This window comes from Salvelinus alpinus, chromosome 7 (assembly GCF_045679555.1).
Source record: "Salvelinus alpinus chromosome 7, SLU_Salpinus.1, whole genome shotgun sequence".
Taxonomy (NCBI): Eukaryota; Metazoa; Chordata; class Actinopteri; order Salmoniformes; family Salmonidae; genus Salvelinus; species Salvelinus alpinus.
In genome coordinates this window covers 86,903,423-86,924,222 of record NC_092092.1, presented here as the reverse complement: position 1 = coordinate 86,924,222, position 20,800 = coordinate 86,903,423, and the positions used below count along the sequence as shown (strand labels likewise).

The following is a 20,800-nucleotide window of genomic DNA, read 5'->3' as shown; positions in this document are numbered from 1 at the left end:
GGTACTCCTTGTATATAGCCATGTTACTACCTGGTACCCCTGCATATTGACTAGGTACTGGTACTCCTTGTATATAGCCATGTTACTACCTGGTACCCCTGCATATTGACTAGGTACTGGTACTCCTTGTATATAGCCATGTTACTACCTGGTACCCCTGCAGATTGACTCAGTACTGGTACTCCTTGTATATAGCCATGTTACTACCTGGTACCCCTGCATATTGACTAGGTACTGGTACTCCTTGTATATAGCCATGTTACTACCTGATACCCCTGCAGATTGACTCAGTACTGGTGCTCCTTGTATATAGCCATGTTACTACCTGGTACCCCTGCATATTGACTAGGTACTGGTACTCCTTGTATATAGCCATGTTACTACCTGGTACCCCTGCATATTGACAAGGTACTGGTACTCCTTGTATATAGCCATGTTACTACCTGGTACCCCTGCATATTGACTAAGTACTGGTACTCCTTGTAAAAAAGCCTCGTTATTGTTTTCATTGTCTTACTATTTCCTTTTTAATTTAGCAAATATTTGTATTACTTTTTAACTGCACTGTTGGTTAAGGGCTCGTAAGTAAGCATTTCACGGTAAAGTCTTCACCTGTTGTATTTGGCACATGTGGAAAATAACATTTGATTTGATGATATGAAATATTGGTTACAGAGCAGAACAAAAGTGGAGAAATAAATATATTTAATTAGAGTTTTATTCTGAAATGATCACTTCACTATATACATGGATCTATTGCAGTACATTGCCAAAGCAAATAATACTTTTCAAATTTACATGTATGCATTTGGCCTGCGTCAAGCTCCCATATTAAACAATATATACATTCCCAGTTAAACAGTACTTCACAATAAATTATTATTAATTTATACCCAGCAGCATCGTACATTCACAGACATCATCCTTCATAAATCCTTCATTTAGAGTTGTACATCATCCTTCATAAATCCCTCATTTAGAGTTGTACATCATCCTTCATAAATCCTTCATTTAGAGTTGTACATCATCCTTCATAAATCCTTCATTTAGAGTTGTACATCATCCTTCATAAATCCCTCATTTAGAGTTGTACATCATCCTTCATAAATCCTTCATTTAGAGTTGTACATCATCCTTCATAAATCCTTCATTTAGAGTTGTACATCATCCTTCATAAATCCTTCATTTAGAGTTGTACATCATCCTTCATAAATACTTCATTTAGAGTTGTACATCATTAGAGTATAATTTATGTTACCACTTCATTTTACAGTATCAAATCATTTAGAACGAAACAAAAAATACTTATGATCCTAAAATCGAATCTAAAATGCACATATTTATATATGATTACATCTACAACATACATACAGAATAAATATGTAACAAACGTTGCTCAACATGTTTGAGAGACATATTGGATGGTGGCCTGAGGTGGGTGGGTCCAGTATCTGATCTGAGCGTCATCATTGGTCAACAGAGAATGGTGGGAGGAGAGCTGAATGGAAGAGAGGATAGAGGAGGGATGGAGGGAGGGGTCCTCCTCACAACATACTGGTCTTCACCCTCTCAAAGATCTGTCGGACCTTCACCGCCGGGACGCAGCCTTCCCTCACGATACTAATCGTACCTGGAGGATGAGGAAACACAATATTGACTGAGTGATCACTGACACACAGTGAATCATAATGTGGGACTAGGGTTGCAATGTCCCGGTAACTTTCCCAGGTTTCCCAGAAATCCTGGTCAGAGGATTCTTTGAAATCCAGGAATCTTTCAACCTGGATTTCTGGAAAGCCTGGGAATTTGGGGCAAGTTTCCAGAATGTTCCATCCCTAGACAGGACAACACAACCCAAGATGTTAGTAATTAGTTATTGTAGTGTGCTTCTGTTCTGTAACATCATACCTTCATCTATCTTGAGGCAGTTCACCACCGTTGAGGCTACGACCTCGTTGGAAACCCCGTCACACAGAACCCCTTGGATCTTATGGCCCAGCCGACTAGGATACACATAGAGACAGAGTCAGAGTAGGTTCAGGTTCAGGTTCAGGTTTAGACTGGCCCAGCCTACTAGGATACACATAGAGACAGTGTCAGAGTAGGTTCAGGTTTAGGTTCAGGTTCAGGTTCAGGTTTAGACTGGCCCAGCCTACTAGGATACACATAGAGACAAAGTCAGAGTAGGTTTAGGTTTAGGTTTAGGTTCAGGTTTAGGTTAGGGTTTAGACTGGCCCAGCCTACTAGGATACACATAGAGACAGTGTCAGAGTAGGTTCAGGTTTAGGTTTAGACTGGCCCCAGCCGACTGGAACACAGACAGATACAGATCAACACAGATACTTCAGTATAAATGGATGTTTACACAGCAGGATAGATCTGTTCAGATGCTGGTCTTATGGGTTACAGGAAGGAGACCAGTCTGACAGGAACGTGTCATGTTCAGAGTAGGTTCAGGTTCAGGAACTGTATCAATTAGTTGAGGACCATCCTCCTCAGTGAATGAATTCCAGTCATTCAATATGCTGTAATAGAATTAAGTCCATGCTCTTAGAAAAATAACCGTCCTCACTAATGTTAAACGGCACCTACCACCACTGAAATCTAATCATCATGACCCTACAGCCAGCAGAACACAAGGCAGAGGACTGATTATCACAGATACATTAGTAGAACTGGATATTTACACAGCAGGCTGACTGATATGAAACCAGTCTGACAGGAAAGATCAGACCGGTTTACAATACAACCAGCAATCCAGGATAGAAAAATACTTCAATACTGACATCACTTTCAGTTTCACGATCAGCATGAAGGGAGCATAGCTGTTCAAACTATCTGATGAAGGCAGCAGAGCATACCAACAGGCTTAAGTGCTTAAGTATAGGTGAGTACAGGTGGGTACAGGTGAGTACAGGTGAGTATAGGTTGGTATAGCTGAGTACAGGTGAGTACAGGTGGGTACAGGTGGGTAAAGGTGAGTATAGGTGGGAACAGGTGAGTACAGGTGGGTACAGGTGAGAACAGGTGGTCACAGGGGATTACAGGTGAGTTCAGGTGGGTAACAGGTGGGTACAGGTGGGTACAGGTGGGTAAAGCTGAGTATAGGTGGGAACAGGTGAGTACAGGTGAGTACAGGTGGGTACAGGTGGGTATAGGCAATTACAGGTGAGTACAGGTGAGTTCAGGTGGGCAGAGGTGAGTACAGGTGAGTTCAGGTGGGTACAGGTGGGTACAGGTGAGTACAGGTGGGTACAGGTGGGTACAGGTGAGTACAGGTGGGTACAGGTGGGTACAGGTAAGTACAGGTGGGTACTGGTGAGTACAGGTGGGTACAGGTGTGTACAGGTAAGTACAGGTGGGTACAGGTGGATACAGGTGGGTACAGGTGGGTACAGGCGAGTACAGGTGGGTACAGGCGAGTACAGGTGGGTACAGGTGAGTACAGGTGAGTACAGGTGGGTACAGGTGAGTACAGGTGAGTACAGGTGAGTACAGGTGGGTACAGGCGGGTACAGGCGGGTACAGGGGGGTACTGGTGAGTATAGGTGGGAACAGGTGTGTACAGGTGGGTACAGGTGAGTGTTATGATAGGCCGTTACCTGATGACCATGTCGTGGTGCGTGCTGTCAGGTTCTCCACTGGGATTGGCTGAGGTAATGGCAAGCGGTCCGGTGATGTCACACAGGTGTCCGGTGACGGTGTGGTCAGGGACTCTGATCATGATGCTGTCATTGGTCCCCACGCGGTCGTAGGCCGGACCCACACCTGGACAACATAGGTAAACAATTAGAACATCATTGGAATGATCGCTCACAATATAGAATAAAGAAACCAAATGATATGTTGTTTCAATCAGTGGAAGTTAGTCATGCTGTCATCAAACCATTTCTCAGAGTATCCCTAACCCTAACCCAATGTAACCCAATGCTGTTATCAAACCATTTCTCAGAGTATCCCTAACCCTAATCCAATGTAACCCAATGCTGTTATCAAACCATTTCTCAGAGTATCCCTAAACCTAATCCAATGTAACCCAATGCTGTTATCAAACCATTTCTCAGAGTATCCCTAACCCTAATCCAATGTAACCCAATGCTGTTATCAAACCATTTCTCAGAGTATCCCTAACCCTAATCCAATGTAACCCAATGCTGTTATCAAACCATTTCTCAGAGTATCCCTAACCCTAATCCAATGTAACCCAATGCTGTCATCAAACCATTTCTCAGAGTATCCCTAACCCTAATCCAATGTAACCCAATGCTGTTATCAAACCATTTCTCAGAGTATCCCTAACCCTAATCCAATGTAACCCAATGCTGTTATCAAACCATTTCTCAGAGTATCCCTAAACCTAATCCAATGTAACCCAATGCTGTTATCAAACCATTTCTCAGAGTATCCCTAAACCTAATCCAATGTACCCAATGCTGTTGCAGCCACCACCCCCCTCCTCCCCTCTCCTCCCCCCTCCTCCCCTCTCCACCCCCTCCTCACCCCTCCTCACCCCTTACCCAGTCTGAGGAGCCAGTCTCCCTTGCTGACGATGCAGCTGATTCCTCCAGACTAACCCTAACCCCCTCCTCCCCCCTACTCCCCCCTCCTCACCCCTCCTCACCCCTTACCCAGTCTGAGGAGCCAGTCTCCCTTGCTGACGATGCAGCTGATTCCTCCAAACTAACCCTAACCCCCTCTTCCCCTCTCCTCCCCTCTCCTCCCCACTCCTCACCCCACCTCCCCTCTCCTCCCCTCTCCTCCCCCCTCCTCACCCCTCCTCCCCTCTCCTCACCCCTCCTCACCCCTTACCCAGTCTGAGGAGCCAGTCTCCCTTGTTGACGATGCAGCTGATTCCTCCAGGGTAGACGTTCCTCATGAACTCCCAGAGTAGAGAGCTGAAGGGGGGCTTGGCTGCCACCAGCTGCTCCACACTGGAGATACAGATACAGATGGGCTTCTCTGCTGGGCGGTCCTTGATGTTGTAGATGTTCTCGATGGCCTGAGGGTTCTTGCAGGATGCGGCCAGGGCGTAGACCGTATCGGTGGGGATTCCACAGACCCCCCCGTCGTCCAGCAGTCTGGAGATCTTCAGGAGACCGCTGGTCAGTCTGGAGTCTGCCACGGGACAGGACAGGGCAGGAGAGGACTTCTGCTGCTGAGTTACATCCTGAGACACAACAACACAGGGAGAGAGACACCATATGGAACACAATAGAAAGGAATGAACTGGATTGGAGAAAAGTAGAAGGAAATGTAATGAAACACATGAACCCACTCCATTCTACTCGTCACCCAGTGGAATACAACAGAATGAAATAGTTCCTTGTTCTCACCTTAACCAGAGGAGGCCCCAGGGGCATCACACTCTGACGGAAGGTACAGTTGACCAGTGATGCCAGGGCTCCATATAGACAGACGACAGAGAACACAGCTAGCATGGCAACTACAAGAACAACACCAGAAACGTGTTAGAATAGAAACACAGCTGACATCTAGATGGCAAAAATAATGTGTACATTATACAGTTATTGTTTGAGCAGCAAACGTATTGATATACGGTCACGATGGATACCACATAACACTGGCTGAATGACAAACCCAACACTTCACCCACGTTGATCACTCGATAAAGAGTAGATGGCCAAGTGTTGGTTTTGGGATTCAGCCTTACTGTATATCACAAGAGGTTGGTGGAACCTCCATTGGGGAGAAAGGGCTTGTTCTATTGACTGGAGCGGAATCAGTGGAATGGTAGCAAATACATCAAACACATCGTTTCCAGGTGTTTGATGCCATTCCATTTGCTCCGTTCCGGACATTATTATGAGCCTCCCCTCAGGAGCCTCCTGAGCCATTTATGTAGAATATGAGTCCTGTCAGTGAGGTGAAAGCAGGTTACTTACTCTCCAGCTGGTAGGGGAGCTGTTGCAGGGTGGACAGGAGGAAACACACCAGGACTGCCTCCATGACCACGGTCAGAGACAAGAGGACCAGGTTACCATACGCAGCTGGAGAGGACATGGAGAGGGTTAGGACTGGTTACCATGGAGAGGGTTAGGACCAGGTTACCATGGAGAAGGTTAGGACCAGGTTACCATGGAGAGGGTTAGGACCAGGTTACCATGGAGAGGGTTAGGACCAGGTTACCATGGAGAGGGTTAGGACCAGGTTACCATGGAGAGGGTTAGGACCAGGTTACCATGGAGAGGGTTAGGACCAGGTTACCATGGAGAGGGTTAGGACCAGGTTACCATGGAGAGGGTTAGGACCAGGTTACCATGGAGAGGGTTAGGACCAGGTTACCATGGAGAGGGTTAGGACCAGGTTACCATGGAGAGGGTTAGGACCAGGTTACCATGGAGAGGGTTAGGACTAGTTACCATGGAGAGGGTTAGGACCAGGTTACCATGAAGAGGGTTAGGACCAGGTTACCATGAAGAGGGTTAGGACTGGTTACCATGGAGAGGGTTAGGACCAGGTTACCATGGAGAGGGTTAGGACCAGGTTACCATGGAGAGGGTTAGGACCAGGTTACCATGGAGAGTGTTAGGACCAGGTTACCATGGAGAGGGTTAGGACTGGTTACCATGGAGAGGGTTAGGACCAGGTTACCATGGAGAGGGTTAGGACCAGGTTACCATGGAGAGGGTTAGGACCAGGTTACCATGGAGAGGGTTAGGACCAGGTTACCATGGAGAGGGTTAGGACCAGGTTACCATGGAGAGGGTTAGGACCAGGTTACCATGGAGAGGGTTAGGACCAGGTTACCATGGAGAGTGTTAGGACCAGGTTACCATGGAGAGGGTTAGGACCAGGTTACCATGGAGAGGGTTAGGACTGGTTACCATGGAGAGGGCTAGGACCAGGTTACCATGGAGAGGGTTAGGACTGGTTACCATGGAGAGGGTTAGGACCAGGTTACCATGGAGAGTGTTAGGACCAGGTTACTATGGAGAGGGTTAGGACCAGGTTACCATGGAGAGGGTTAGGACCAGGTTACTATGGAGAGGGTTAGGACCAGGTTACCATGGAGAGGGTTAGGACCAGGTTACCATGGAGAGGGTTAGGACCAGGTTACCATGGAGAGGGTTAGGACCAGGTTACCATGGAGAGAGTTAGGACCAGGTTACCATGGAGAGGGTTAGGACCAGGTTACCATGGAGAGGGTTAGGACCAGGTTACCATGGAGAAGGTTAGGACCAGGTTACTATGGAGAGGGTTAGGACCAGGTTACCACGGAGAGGGTTAGGACCAGGTTACCATGGAGAGGGTTAGGACCAGGTTACCATGGAGAGGGTTAGGACCAGGTTACCATGGAGAGGGTTAGGACCAGGTTACCATGGAGAGTGTTAGGACAAGGTTACCATGGAGAGGGTTAGGACCAGGTTGCCATGGAGAGGGTTAGGACCAGGTTACTATGGAGAGGGTTAGGACCAGGTTACCATGGAGAGGGTTAGGACCAGGTTACCATGGAGAGGGTTAGGACCAGGTTACCATGGAGAGGGTTAGGACCAGGTTACCATGGAGAGGGTTAGGACCAGGTTACCATGGAGAGGGTTAGGACCAGGTTACCATGGAGAGGGTTAGGACCAGGTTACCATGGAGAGGGTTAGGACCAGGTTACCATGGAGAGGGTTAGGACCAGGTTACCATGGAGAGGGTTAGGACCAGGTTACCATGGAGAGGGTTAGGACCAGGTTACCATGGAGAGGGTTAGGACCAGGTTACCATGGAAAGGGTTAGGACTGGTTACCATGGAGAGGGTTAGGACTGGTTACCATGGAGAGTGTTAGGACCAGGTTACCATGAAGAGGGTTAGGACCAGGTTACCATGGAGAGTGTTAGGACCAGGTTACCATGGAGAGGGTTAGGACCAGGTTACCATGGAGAGGGTTAGGACCAGGTTACCATGGAGAGGGTTAGGACCAGGTTACCATGGAGAGTGTTAGGACAAGGTTACCATGGAGAGGGTTAGGACCAGGTTGCCATGGAGAGGGTTAGGACCAGGTTACTATGGAGAGGGTTAGGACCAGGTTACCATGGAGAGGGTTAGGACCAGGTTACCATGGAGAGGGTTAGGACCAGGTTACCATGGAGAGGGTTAGGACCAGGTTACCATGGAGAGGGTTAGGACCAGGTTACCATGGAGAGGGTTAGGACCAGGTTACCATGGAGAGGGTTAGGACCAGGTTACCATGGAGAGGGTTAGGACCAGGTTACCATGGAGAGGGTTAGGACCAGGTTACCATGGAGAGGGTTAGGACCAGGTTACCATGGAGAGGGTTAGGACCAGGTTACCATGGAGAGGGTTAGGACCAGGTTACCATGGAGAGGGTTAGGACCAGGTTACCATGGAAAGGGTTAGGACTGGTTACCATGGAGAGGGTTAGGACTGGTTACCATGGAGAGTGTTAGGACCAGGTTACCATGAAGAGGGTTAGGACCAGGTTACCATGGAGAGTGTTAGGACCAGGTTACCATGGAGAGGGTTAGGACCAGGTTACCATGGAGAGGGTTAGGACCAGGTTACCATGGAGAGGGTTAGGACCAGGTTACCATGAAGAGGGTTAGGACCAGGTTACCATGAAGAGGGTTAGGACCAGGTTACCATGGAGAGGGTTAGGACCAGGTTACCATGGAGAGGGTTAGGACCAGGTTACCATGGAGAGGGTTAGGACCAGGTTACCATGGAGAGGGTTAGGACTGGTTACCATGGAGAGGGTTAGGACCAGGTTACCATGGAGAGGGTTAGGACCAGGTTACCATGGAGAGGGTTAGGACAAGGTTACCATGGAGAGGGTTAGGACCAGGTTGCCATGGAGAGGGTTAAGACCAGGTTACTATGGAGAGGGTTAGGACCAGGTTACCATGGAGAGGGTTAGGACCAGGTTACCATGGAGAGGGTTAGGACCAGGTTACCATGGAGAGGGTTAGGACCAGGTTACCATGGAGAGGGTTAGGACCAGGTTACCATGGAGAGGGTTAGGACCAGGTTACCATGGAGAGGGTTAGGACCAGGTTACCATGGAGAGGGTTAGGACCAGGTTACCATGGAGAGGGTTAGGACCAGGTTACCATGGAGAGGGTTAGGACCAGGTTACCATGGAGAGGGTTAGGACCAGGTTACCATGGAGAGGGTTAGGACCAGGTTACCATGGAGAGGGTTAGGACCAGGTTACCATGGAGAGTGTTAGGACCAGGTTACCATGGAGAGGGTTAGGACCAGGTTACCATGGAGAGGGTTAGGACCAGGTTACCATGGAGAGGGTTAGGACCAGGTTACCATGAAGAGGGTTAGGACTGGTTACCATGGAGAGGGTTAGGACCAGGTTACCATGGAGAGGGTTAGGACCAGGTTACCATGAAGAGGGTTAGGACCAGGTTACCATGGAGAGGGTTAGGACCAGGTTACCATGGAGAGGGTTAGGACCAGGTTACCATGAAGAGGGTTAGGACTGGTTACCATGGAGAGGGTTAGGACCAGGTTACCATGGAGAGGGTTAGGACCAGGTTACCATGGAGAGGGTTAGGACTGGTTACCATGGAGAGGGTTAGGACCAGGTTACCATGGAGAGGGTTAGGACCAGGTTACCATGGAGAGTGTTAGGACCAGGTTACCATGGAGAGGGTTAGGACCAGGTTACCATGGAGAGGGTTAGGACCAGGTTACCATGGAGAGGGTTAGGACCAGGTTACCATGGAGAGGGTTCGGACCAGGTTACCATGGAGAGGGTTAGGACCAGGTTACCATGAAGAGGGTTAGGACTGGTTACCATGGAGAGTGTTAGGACCAGGTTACCATGGAGAGTGTTAGGACCAGGTTACCATACGCAGCTGGAGAGGACATGGAGAGGGTTAGGACCAGGTTACCATGGAGAGGGTTAGGACCAGGTTACCATGGAGAGGGTTAGGACCAGGTTACCATGGAGAGGGTTAGGACTGGTTACCATGGAGAGGGTTAGGACCAGGTTACCATGGAGAGGGTTAGGACCAGGTTACCATGGAGAGGGTTAGGACCAGGTTACCATGGAGAGGGTTAGGACGAGGTTACCATGGAGAGGGTTAGGACCAGGTTACCATGGAGAGTGTTAGGACAAGGTTACCATGGAGAGGGTTAGGACCAGGTTACCATGGAGAGAGTTAGGACCAGGTTGCCATGGAGAGGGTTAGGACCAGGTGCACTAGTGTTGACCAGGGCCCTATTCTCTATGTAGTGCACTACTTTTGACCAGGGCCCTATTCTCTATGTAGTGCACTAGTGTTGACCAGGGCCCTATTCTCTATGTAGTGCACTACTTTTGACCAGGGCCCTATTCTCTATGTAGTGCACTAGTGTTGACCAGGGCCCTATTTTCTATGTAGTGCACTAGTGTTGACCAGGGCCCTATTCTCTACACAGTGCACTACTTTTGACCAGGGCCCTATTCTCTACACAGTGCACTACTTTTGACCAGGGCCCTATTCTCTACATAGTGCACTACTTTTGACCAGGGCCCATGGGGCTGTATAGGGAATAGGATGCCATTAGGGAAACAACCACCAGCTCCGTTCTTCTCTCCCTCTGTGTTGCAGCAGCAGAAGAGGTAGATATAGAGGTGATTAAAGACTGACCGATGAGCATGAGGAAAGCGTTGATGACCAGGAAAGCGATGGCTCCAGCTGTAAACCCATAGGATCCTATTGGAGAGATGTGCAGCAAGGGGCCTGAGAAAACAACACAGAGATGTTTCACTGAAACAGGCAACAGAGCATGGAGACAGAAACAACAACAACCACAACAACAACATCAACATCAACATCAACAACAACAACATCAACAACAACATTAACAACAACATTAACAACAACATCAACAACAACATCAACAACAACATCAACAACAACCACATCAACAACAACATCAACATCAACATTAACAACAACATTAACAACAACATCAACAACAACATCAACAACAACAACATCAACAACATCAACAACATCAACATTAACAACAACCACATCAACAACAACAAAATCAACAACAACAACAACATCAACAACAACATCAACAACAACAACAACATCAACAACAACATCAACAACAACCACATCAACAACAACAACAACATCAACAACAACAACAACATTAACAACAACATCAACAACAACATTAACAACAACATTAACAACAACATCAACAACCACATCAACAACAACATCAACAACAACAAAATCAACAACAACATCAACAACAACAACATTAACAACAACATCAACAACAACATTAACAACAACATTAACAACAACATCAACAACCACATCAACAACAACATCAACAACAACAACATCAACAACAACAACAACAACATCAACAGCAACAACAACATCAACAACAACATCAACAACAACAACAGGGTACCAGGTAATAACATGGCTATATACACAGGGTAGAAGAGGTAGAAGCTGTTCAGGGTCCTGTTGGTTGCAGACTTGGTGCATCGGTACCGCTTGTCGTGTAGTAGCAGAGAGAACATTCTATGGGTTGGGTGGCTGGAGTCTGAATTTTATGGGGTTTTCCTAGTTATGCAAAAACTTAACTTGAGTTAGGATTGGTTAGGGTTAGCTTGAAGTCATCCACATACCTGTGAAGCGGTACCACGTCCAGGTGGCCCAGACAGACAGGTAGAAGGATGGGATGATGGAGCCAAACCTCTGTCCTCCTCTGACCTGCAGCCTGCTGACGAACCCCTGTACCACCGCTCCAGATACCAGAACCCAGGGAACACTCAGCCGTAGGAAGGACACGCTCTGACTGGATGAGGCCGCGTGGAGCGCCGAGAGAGCGGCCACGCCGTTGGTCAGGTAGAACAGAGCGTCAGGGATCTGATTGGTCAGGGACGATGCTGATGATGATGAAGGCAGCGCCCCCTGGAGTTTCCCCGGGGAGCAAAAGCAGGACAGGATGGAGCGGAGACGGTCGGAGGAGATGGGCTGAGGACCCACCGGGATCAGACTCTTCTCAGCGATGGTGTTGATGAGGCGGCAAAATGTCCCGTAGAGCGAAGCGGAGGCGAACAGGGAACAGGACACCCCAAAGAACATGTAGTACCCCTGGAGGGGGATCTGGGGGACGGTGGAGATGGACAGCAGCAAGAACAGAGCATTATGGGTAACCTCCAGGGTGTCATTACTCAGACTGACCACTAGGAGGAGGAGCGCCACCGCCACGAAGAACCAATCACCAACCATCGCCTGTCTCCCAGTAGCCACCTCTCCCTTTGACTCCGACACGATCACAGCCGACAACACGAACTCCTCCCACGCCTTGGTAAGCCAGTAGGTGGCATGCAGGCCAGCCTTGGTGACCAGGTAGCCATCTTGCCGCAGGTGAGCGTAGTAGCTGGAGAGGAGTTGAGCAGCAGAGATGATGGAGATCCACACAGCACCCAGGGAGAAGGACGTGACGTATCCAAAGCTGTAGAACAACATGATGAAGGGAGACACCGTGTCACAGAAGAAGAAGAGGGCCTGGGGTTCAGCGTACTTGGTGTTCTTCTTCTTCTCCTGTCCCAGGCTCTGGGCGCTGGCCGCAGGGCTGTTGGTCCCCAGCAGGAGCACGTTGAACAGGGGCGTGCCGAACCCCTTGAGGACATAGCGCTGCGCCAGACCTTTCACCAACAGGGCGGCGCTGCCGTACACGGCGAAAAGGAGGATGAGGAGTTCTAGAATGCCAGAGACGACCAGTGGCCAGGCCGACAACACGCCCACCGCCACAGCCTCAAACAGCAGGGTCAGCGTGATGGCGCCGAACACGAAGGGCATGATGACGTTTACCGTGGCAGAGCAGAAGGCCAATAGGAAGGATAGAAGGATGTAGGGGACCAATCCCGCGATGGCGGACTGGGAGATGGGCAGGGATATGTTGGTCGTGAGGGCAGTGAGCGGGGTCATGTTACTCATCAGGTCATGTGACAGTGTCAGGTTAGGTGTGATTGGTTGGGACGCACCCAGGAAGATGCGTGTGGCACCATAGCTGCCCCAGAGAGCTGCGTAGCCAATGAAGGCGGTGCCACTCAGGTGGTCGTATTTACGGAACGACAGGAGGCCGGCAATCAGCTGACACACTCCACCTATCAGGATGAGATGAACACCTGAAAACACAACACAGTGATGTTGAACATCCACCTGAAAACACAACACAGTGATGTTGAACATCCACCTGAAACACAACACAGTGATGTTGAACATCCACCTGAAACACATCACAGTGATGTTGAACATCCACCTGAAACACAACACAGTGATGTTGAACATCCACCTGAAACACAACACAGTGATGTTGAACATCCACCTGAAACACAACACAGTGATGTTGAACAACCACCTGAAACACAACACAGTGATGTTGAACATCCACCTGAAACACAACACAGTGATGTTGAACATCCACCTGAAACACAACACAGTTAGTGATGTTGAACATCCACCTGAAACACAACACAGTGATGTTGAACAAACTCCTGAAACACAACACAGTGATGTTGAACATCCACCTGAAACACAACACAGTGATGTTGAACAACCACCTGAAACACAACACAGTGATGTTGAACAACCACCTGAAACACAACACAGTGATGTTGAACAACCACCTGAAACACAACACAGTGATGTTGAACATCCACCTAAAACACAACACAGTGATGTTGAACATCCACCTGAAACACAACACAGTGATGTTGAACATCCACCTGAAACACATCACAGTGATGTTGAACATCCACCTGAAACACATCACAGTGATGTTGAACATCCACCTGAAACACAACACAGTGATGTTGAACATCCACCTGAAACACAACACAGTGATGTTGAACATCCACCTGAAACACAACACGGTGATGTTGAACATCCACCTGAAACACAACACAGTGATGTTGAACATCCACCTAAAACACAACACAGTGATGTTGAATATCCACCTGAAACACAACACAGTGATGTTGAACATCCACCTGAAACACAACACGGTGATGTTGAACATCCACCTGAAACACAACACGGTGATGTTGAACATCCACCTGAAACACAACACAGTGATGTTGAACATCCACCTGAAAACACAACACAGTGATGTTGAACATCCACCTGAAACACAACACAGTGATGTTGAACATCCACCTGAAACACATCACAGTGATGTTGAACATCCACCTGAAACATAACAAGAACAGGGAAGAGAGTAGGGTTGGTCGTGGTGAAAGTGAATGTGAAGGTGATCATGATTGATTGATTGATTAGCGTACCTGCCAGAATGTTCTCCACCCCCTCGGCAGGTACTCCGGTTCTAGCTGTGTTGAAGTTCTGCAGTAGAACCAGGAACGCACTGATCCCATTGGCCAACATACCCAACACCCCCGGCTCCCCATAGAAACTGGCGGGAAAACCATCCAAGGTTGCCATGGCGTCAGTGGTTTAGCTACAGCTGTACAACAACAGAGAAGATCAGAATATCATGTCAACATGAGAGAGACAACTGTAAAATAAAGAAAGAGAGAGAGAGAGACAACTGTAAAATAAAGAAAGAGAGAGAGAGACAACTGTAAAATAAAGAAAGAGAGAGAGAGAGACAACTGTAAAATAAAGAAAGAGAGAGAGAGAGACAACTGTAAAATAAAGAAAGAGAGAGAGAGACAACTGTAAAAAAAAGAAAGAGAGAGAGAGAGATGGATGAAGTTATTCAGTAGGCTTTTATTCCAGCCTCAGGTCAAATGTTTAACCACAAGGTTCTAGAGTCCCCCTTGGCTCCCTCTTTCCTATGGGGAACCTGGTCAAAAGTAGTGCACTACAGTATATAGGGAGTAGGGGCACATTTAGGATGCAGACTAGCTGGTGTAGTTGGCTTGTCTGTCTGTCAACACGCTCCTCCAACCCAGGGCTGAGACTACCTACGACTTCCTCTAGCTATACACTCAAACCTAATAGTTGCTCTTTTCTATATCCTGTGGAATGGAAATAAAGTATAAATGTGTTTCTGGTATAAATGTGTTTTGGACAATAAACCAGAAGATATATTACATGTTTTGATGACTGGATAGATGACACAGACAGACCCTCCTCTCTCAGACAGACAGACAGACAGACAGACAGACAGACAGACAGACAGACAGACAGACAGACAGACAGACAGACAGACAGACAGACAGACCCTCCTCTCTCAGACAGACAGACAGACAGACAGATCCTCCTCTCTCAGACAGACAGACAGACAGACAGATCCTCCTCTCTCAGACAGACAGACAGACAGACAGACAGACAGACAGACAGACAGACAGACAGACAGACAGACAGACAGACAGACAGACAGACAGACAGACAGACAGACAGACAGACAGACAGACAGACAGACAGACAGACAGACAGACAGACAGACAGACAGACAGAAAGACAGACAGACAGACAGACAGACAGACAGACAGACAGACAGACAGACAGACAGACAGACAGACAGACAGACAGACAGACAGACAGACAGACAGACAGACAGACAGACAGACAGACAGACAGACAGACAGACAGATATTCTTCATGCTAACTGATCCTAGCTCAGCAGTCCTAGTCTGACAGGTTTCCTAGATACAGCCCAGGTCAGATTTATCTCAATACTTATCTGTGAACATAAAGATCACAGCTCCCTCTAGATGGAACCCAGGAAACTACACTTGTTATGAGAAAACATGTATGAATGAATACAGTATATCTGTTAGACAGTCATACAGTATATCTGTTAGACAGTCATACAGTATATCTGTTAGACTGTCATACAGTATATCTGTTAGACTGTCATACAGTATATCTGTTAGACTGTCATACAGTATATATGTTAGACTGTCATACAGTATATCTGTTAGACTGTCATACAGTATATCTGTTAGACTGTCATACAGTATATCTGACTGTCATACAGTATATCTGACTGTCATACAGTATATCTGTTAGACTGTCATACAGTATATCTGTTAGACTGTCATACAGTATATCTGTTAGACTGTCATACAGTATATCTGTTAGACTGTCATACAGTATATCTGTTAGACTGTCATACAGTATATCTCTTAGACTGTCATACAGTATATCTGTTAGACTGTCATACAGTATATCTGTTAGACTGTCATACAGTATATCTGTTAGACTGTCATACAGTATATCTGACTGTCATTCAGTATATCTGACTGTCATACAGTACATCTGACTGTCATACAGTATATCTGTTAGACTGTCATACAGTATATCTGACTGTCATACAGTATATCTGTTAGACTGTCATACAGTATATCTGTTAGACTGTCATACAGTATATCTGACTGTCATACAGTATATCTGACTGGCATACAGTATATCTGACTGTCATACAGTATATCTGTTAGACTGTCATACAGTATATCTGTTAGACTGTCATACAGTACATCTGTTAGACTGTCATACAGTATATCTGACTGTCATACAGTATATCTGACTGTCATACAGTATATCTGACTGGCATACAGTATATCTGACTGTCATACAGTATATCTGTTAGACTGTCATACAGTATATCTGTTAGACTGTCATACAGTATATCTGTTAGACTGTCATACAGTATATCTGTTAGACTGTCATACAGTATATCTGACTGTCATACAGTATATCTGACTGTCATACAGTATATCTGACTGTCATAAAGTATATCTGTTAGACTGTCATACAGTATATCTGACTGTCATACAGTATATCTGACTGTCATACAGTACATCTGACTGTCATACAGTATATCTGACTGTCATACAGTATATCTGACTGTCATACAGTACATCTGTTAGACTGTCATACAGTATATCTGTTAGACTGTCATACAGTATATCTGTTAGACTGTCATACAGTATATCTGACTGTCATACAGTATATCTGACTGTCATACAGTATATCTGACTGTCATACAGTATATCTGACTGTCATACAGTATATCTGACTGACATACAGTATATCTGACTGTCATACAGTCTATCTGTTAGACTGTCATACAGTACATCTGACTGTCATACAGTATATCTGACTGTCATACAGTATATCTGTTAGACTGTCATACAGTATATCTGACTGTCATACAGTATATCTGACTGTCATACAGTATATCTGTTAGACTGTCATACAGTATATCTGACTGTCATACAGTATATCTGACTGTCATACAGTATATCTGACTGTCATACAGTATATCTGACTGTCATACAGTATATCTGGCTGTCATACAGTACATCTGTTAGACTGTCATACAGTATATCTGACTGTCATACAGTATATCTGTTAGACTGTCATACAGTATATCTGACTGTCATACAGTACATCTGACTGTCATACAGTATATCTGACTGTCATACAGTATATCTGACTGTCATACAGTATATCTGACTGTCATACAGTATATCTGTTAGACTGTCATACAGTACATCTGTTAGACTGTCATACAGTATATCTGTTAGACTGTCTTACAGTATATCTGACTGTCATACAGTATATCTGTTAGACTGTCATACAGTATATCTGACTGTCATACAGTATATCTGACTGTCATACAGTATATCTGACTGTCATACAGTATATCTGACTGTCATACAGTATATATGTTAGACTGTCATACAGTATATCTGTTAGACTGACATACAGTATATCAGACTGTCATACAGTATATCTGTTAGACTGTCACACAGTATATCTGACTGTCATACACTATATATGTTAGACTGTCATACAGTATATCTGACTGTTATACAGTATATCTGTTAGACTGTCATACAGTATATCTGACTGTCATACAGTATATCTGTTAGACTGTCATACAGTATATCTGACTGTCATACAGTATATCTGACTGTCATACAGTATATCTGACTGTCATACAGTATATCTGTTAAACTATCATACAGTATATCTGTTAGACTGTCATACAGTACATCTGACTGTCATACAGTATATCTGACCTTCATACAGTATATCTGTCTGTCATACAGTATATTTGACTGTCATACAGTATATCGGACTGTCATACAGTACATCTGACTGTCATACAGTATATCTGACTGTCATACAGTATATCTGTTAGACTGTCATACAGTATATATGTTAGACTGTCATACAGTATATTTGACTGTCATACAGTACATCTGACTGTCATACAGTATATCTGACTGTCATACAGTATATCTGACTGTCATACAGTATATCTGTTAGACTGTCATACAGTATATCTGTTAGACTGTCATACGGTATATTTGACTGTCATACAGTATATCTGACTGTCATACAGTACATCTGACTGTCATACAGTATATCTGACTGTCATACAGTATATCTGACTGTCATACAGTATATCTGACTGTCATACAGTATATCTGATTGTCATACAGTATATCTGACTGTCATACAGTATATCTGACTGTCATACAGTATATCTGTTAGACCGTCATACAGTATATATGTTAGACTGTCATACAGTATATCTGACTGTCATACAGTACATCTGACTGTCATACAGTATATCTGACTGTCATACAGTATATCTGTTAGACTCTCATACAGTATATCTGACTGTCATACAGTATATCTGACCTTCATACAGTATATCTGACTGTCATACTGTACATGTAACAGCAAGTATAGTATTCAGTTGTTGGAGGACTGGTTTTAGTTTAGTAACTATTAGAGAGGGATTCTAGTATTTCATATCAGACCTCTCTCTCTCTCTCTCTCTCTCTCTCTCTCTCTCTCTCTCTCTCTCTCTCTCTCTCTCTCTCTGTCTCTCTCTCTCTCTCTCTCTCTCTCTCACCATTTCTCCACTGAGAGTCTCTGCTAACTTGTCAGACAACTTCTCCACAGTGCTAAAAGCTGTTTTTAACATTCTCTGTTTTCATGATTTGGTCAATATTTACATCAATACATGTTATTTATAATCGTGCCATGAATGTTCTAATATATGACATTGTTTTATCCAAAACTAGCCTATACAGTGCATTTACACAAGGAAGAGACAGACAGAGAGGTTTTACCTGCTGGTGGACAAGATGGTAATAATGACGATGGTCAGGCAGAGAGAGAGAAGAGGTGATGCTGGGACGGAGAGAGAGAAAGACTGTTAAGCTGTTGCTCTAGAGGAATGTTGATGTTTATCACCAGAGGTATCCTCTCTTCAGGGTGGGAGGAGTTTCTGGAATTCCCCCTGGTCCCACCTTGAGTGGTGACATCATACCTTACCTAAGAAGTCAATGACTTCCTTCTGATTATGATGATGATGATGATGAGGAGGAAAAATCTCAGCGTGTGATTGGAGAAGAGGTGGTGTTACTGGAAGTTCCTGCCCCTCTCCCTGTTATGTAACAGTTCAGACCTTTTGTCCATTCTGCAGTATATAAGACAGGCAGACCTCACCTGAGAGACAACCTGCATCCTCTACCTACGCTACATCATCCACCCATCGATCCCACGTCAACAAAGAAGAGAGAGAACGAGGAGAAACAGAGAGAAGAGACAGAAACGACCAAGCAGAGGACAGGCAAACATCCAAGGAAGAGTTGAACCACAGAGAGAGTGAAGACAGACAGACAGACAGACATGCTCTCCAAAGTACAGGTAAGACTCAGTCATGTGGTCAATATGGTCACCAGGCATAACCTACAGCATATGAGACTTATATTAAATTATTTAGTTTGAAATGTACAGGTCTCTTTCTGTTCAACTGCCTCATTGTGTTAGAGACCTAGAAACCTGTCAGTATATTAGTAGTATTTCTATGTTTTTCGTTGTCTCTGATTGGGAACCATACTTAGGTAGCCTTTTTTCCCTCCTGTCTTTGTGGGAAGTTGAATTTGTTTAGGGCACTTTGCCTTTGAGCTTCACGGTTTGTTTTTGTAGTGTTTATTGTTTTATGTTTGGCGTTCTAAAAATAAGAGAAAATGTACCATCTGTACCCACGCTGCACCTTGGTCCTCTCCTTTTAACGGCCGTGACACCTAGACACCTGTCAGTACATTAGTAGAGTTAGTACTGTTACCCTCTGGCTCAGTATCTGGCATAGTACTGTTACCCTCTGGCTCAGTATCTGGCATAGTGCTGTTACCCTCTGGCTCAGTATCTGGCATAGTATTGTTACCCTCTGGCTCAGTATCTGGCATAGTATTGTTACCCTCTGGCTCAGTATCTGGCATAGTATTGTTACCCTCTGGCTCAGTATCTGGCATAGTACTGTTACCCTCTGGCTCAGTATCTGGCATAGTACTGTTACCCTCTGGCTCAGTATCTGGCATAGTACTGTTACCCTCTGGCTCAGTATCTGGCATAGTATTGTTACCCTCTGGCTCAGTATCTGGCATAGTATTGTTACCCTCTTGCTCAGTATCTGGAATAGTATTGTTACCCTCTGGCTCAGTATCTGGCATAGTATTGTTAATAACCCTCTGGCTCAGTATCTGGCATAGTATTGTTACCCTCTGGCTCAGTATCTGGCATAGTATTGTTACCCTCTTGCTCAGTATCTGGCATAGTATTGTTACCCTCTGGCTCAGTATCTGGCATAGTATTGTTAATAACCCTCTGGCTCAGTATCTGGCATAGTACTGTTACCCTCTGGCTCAGTATCTGGCACAGTGTTGCTACCCTCTGGCTCAGTATCTGGCATAGTACTGTTACCCTCTGGCTCAGTATCTGGCTCAGTGTTGTTACCCTCTTGCTCAGTATCTGGCATAGTATTGTTACCCTCTGGCTCAGTATCTGGCATAGTGTTGTTAAT

At 45.7% G+C, this 20,800-nt stretch overlaps 2 protein-coding genes across 3 annotated transcripts in view; one reads left to right on the top strand and one right to left on the bottom strand.

Annotated features, from left to right (window-relative positions):
• LOC139581811 (cis-aconitate decarboxylase-like) overlaps positions 1-20,800 on the top strand; it is a 365,755-nt gene that overhangs the window by 333,182 nt on the left and 11,773 nt on the right. The window contains exon 1 of one of the 2 annotated variants that reach the window (XM_071411995.1): positions 19,464-19,644. The exons of the other annotated variant lie outside the window; for it this stretch is intronic. Coding sequence (XP_071268096.1) covers positions 19,627-19,644 — 18 coding nt within the window. The 5' untranslated portion in view covers positions 19,464-19,626. Of the gene's footprint in view, positions 1-19,463; positions 19,645-20,800 lie in introns of those variants that run through there. 2 annotated transcript variants of the gene reach the window in all.
• Positions 1,130-19,156, bottom strand: LOC139581807 (uncharacterized). The gene is made up of 10 exons (XM_071411989.1): positions 19,065-19,156; positions 14,289-14,467; positions 11,625-13,133; positions 10,612-10,704; positions 5,904-6,008; positions 5,334-5,443; positions 4,810-5,167; positions 3,603-3,768; positions 1,909-2,003; positions 1,130-1,630 (listed from the first exon to the last, which is right to left on the bottom strand). Exons 2-10 carry the CDS (start codon positions 14,443-14,445, stop codon positions 1,545-1,547), a joined length of 2,679 nt encoding a protein of 892 aa, XP_071268090.1. The 5' UTR covers positions 14,446-14,467; positions 19,065-19,156; the 3' UTR covers positions 1,130-1,544.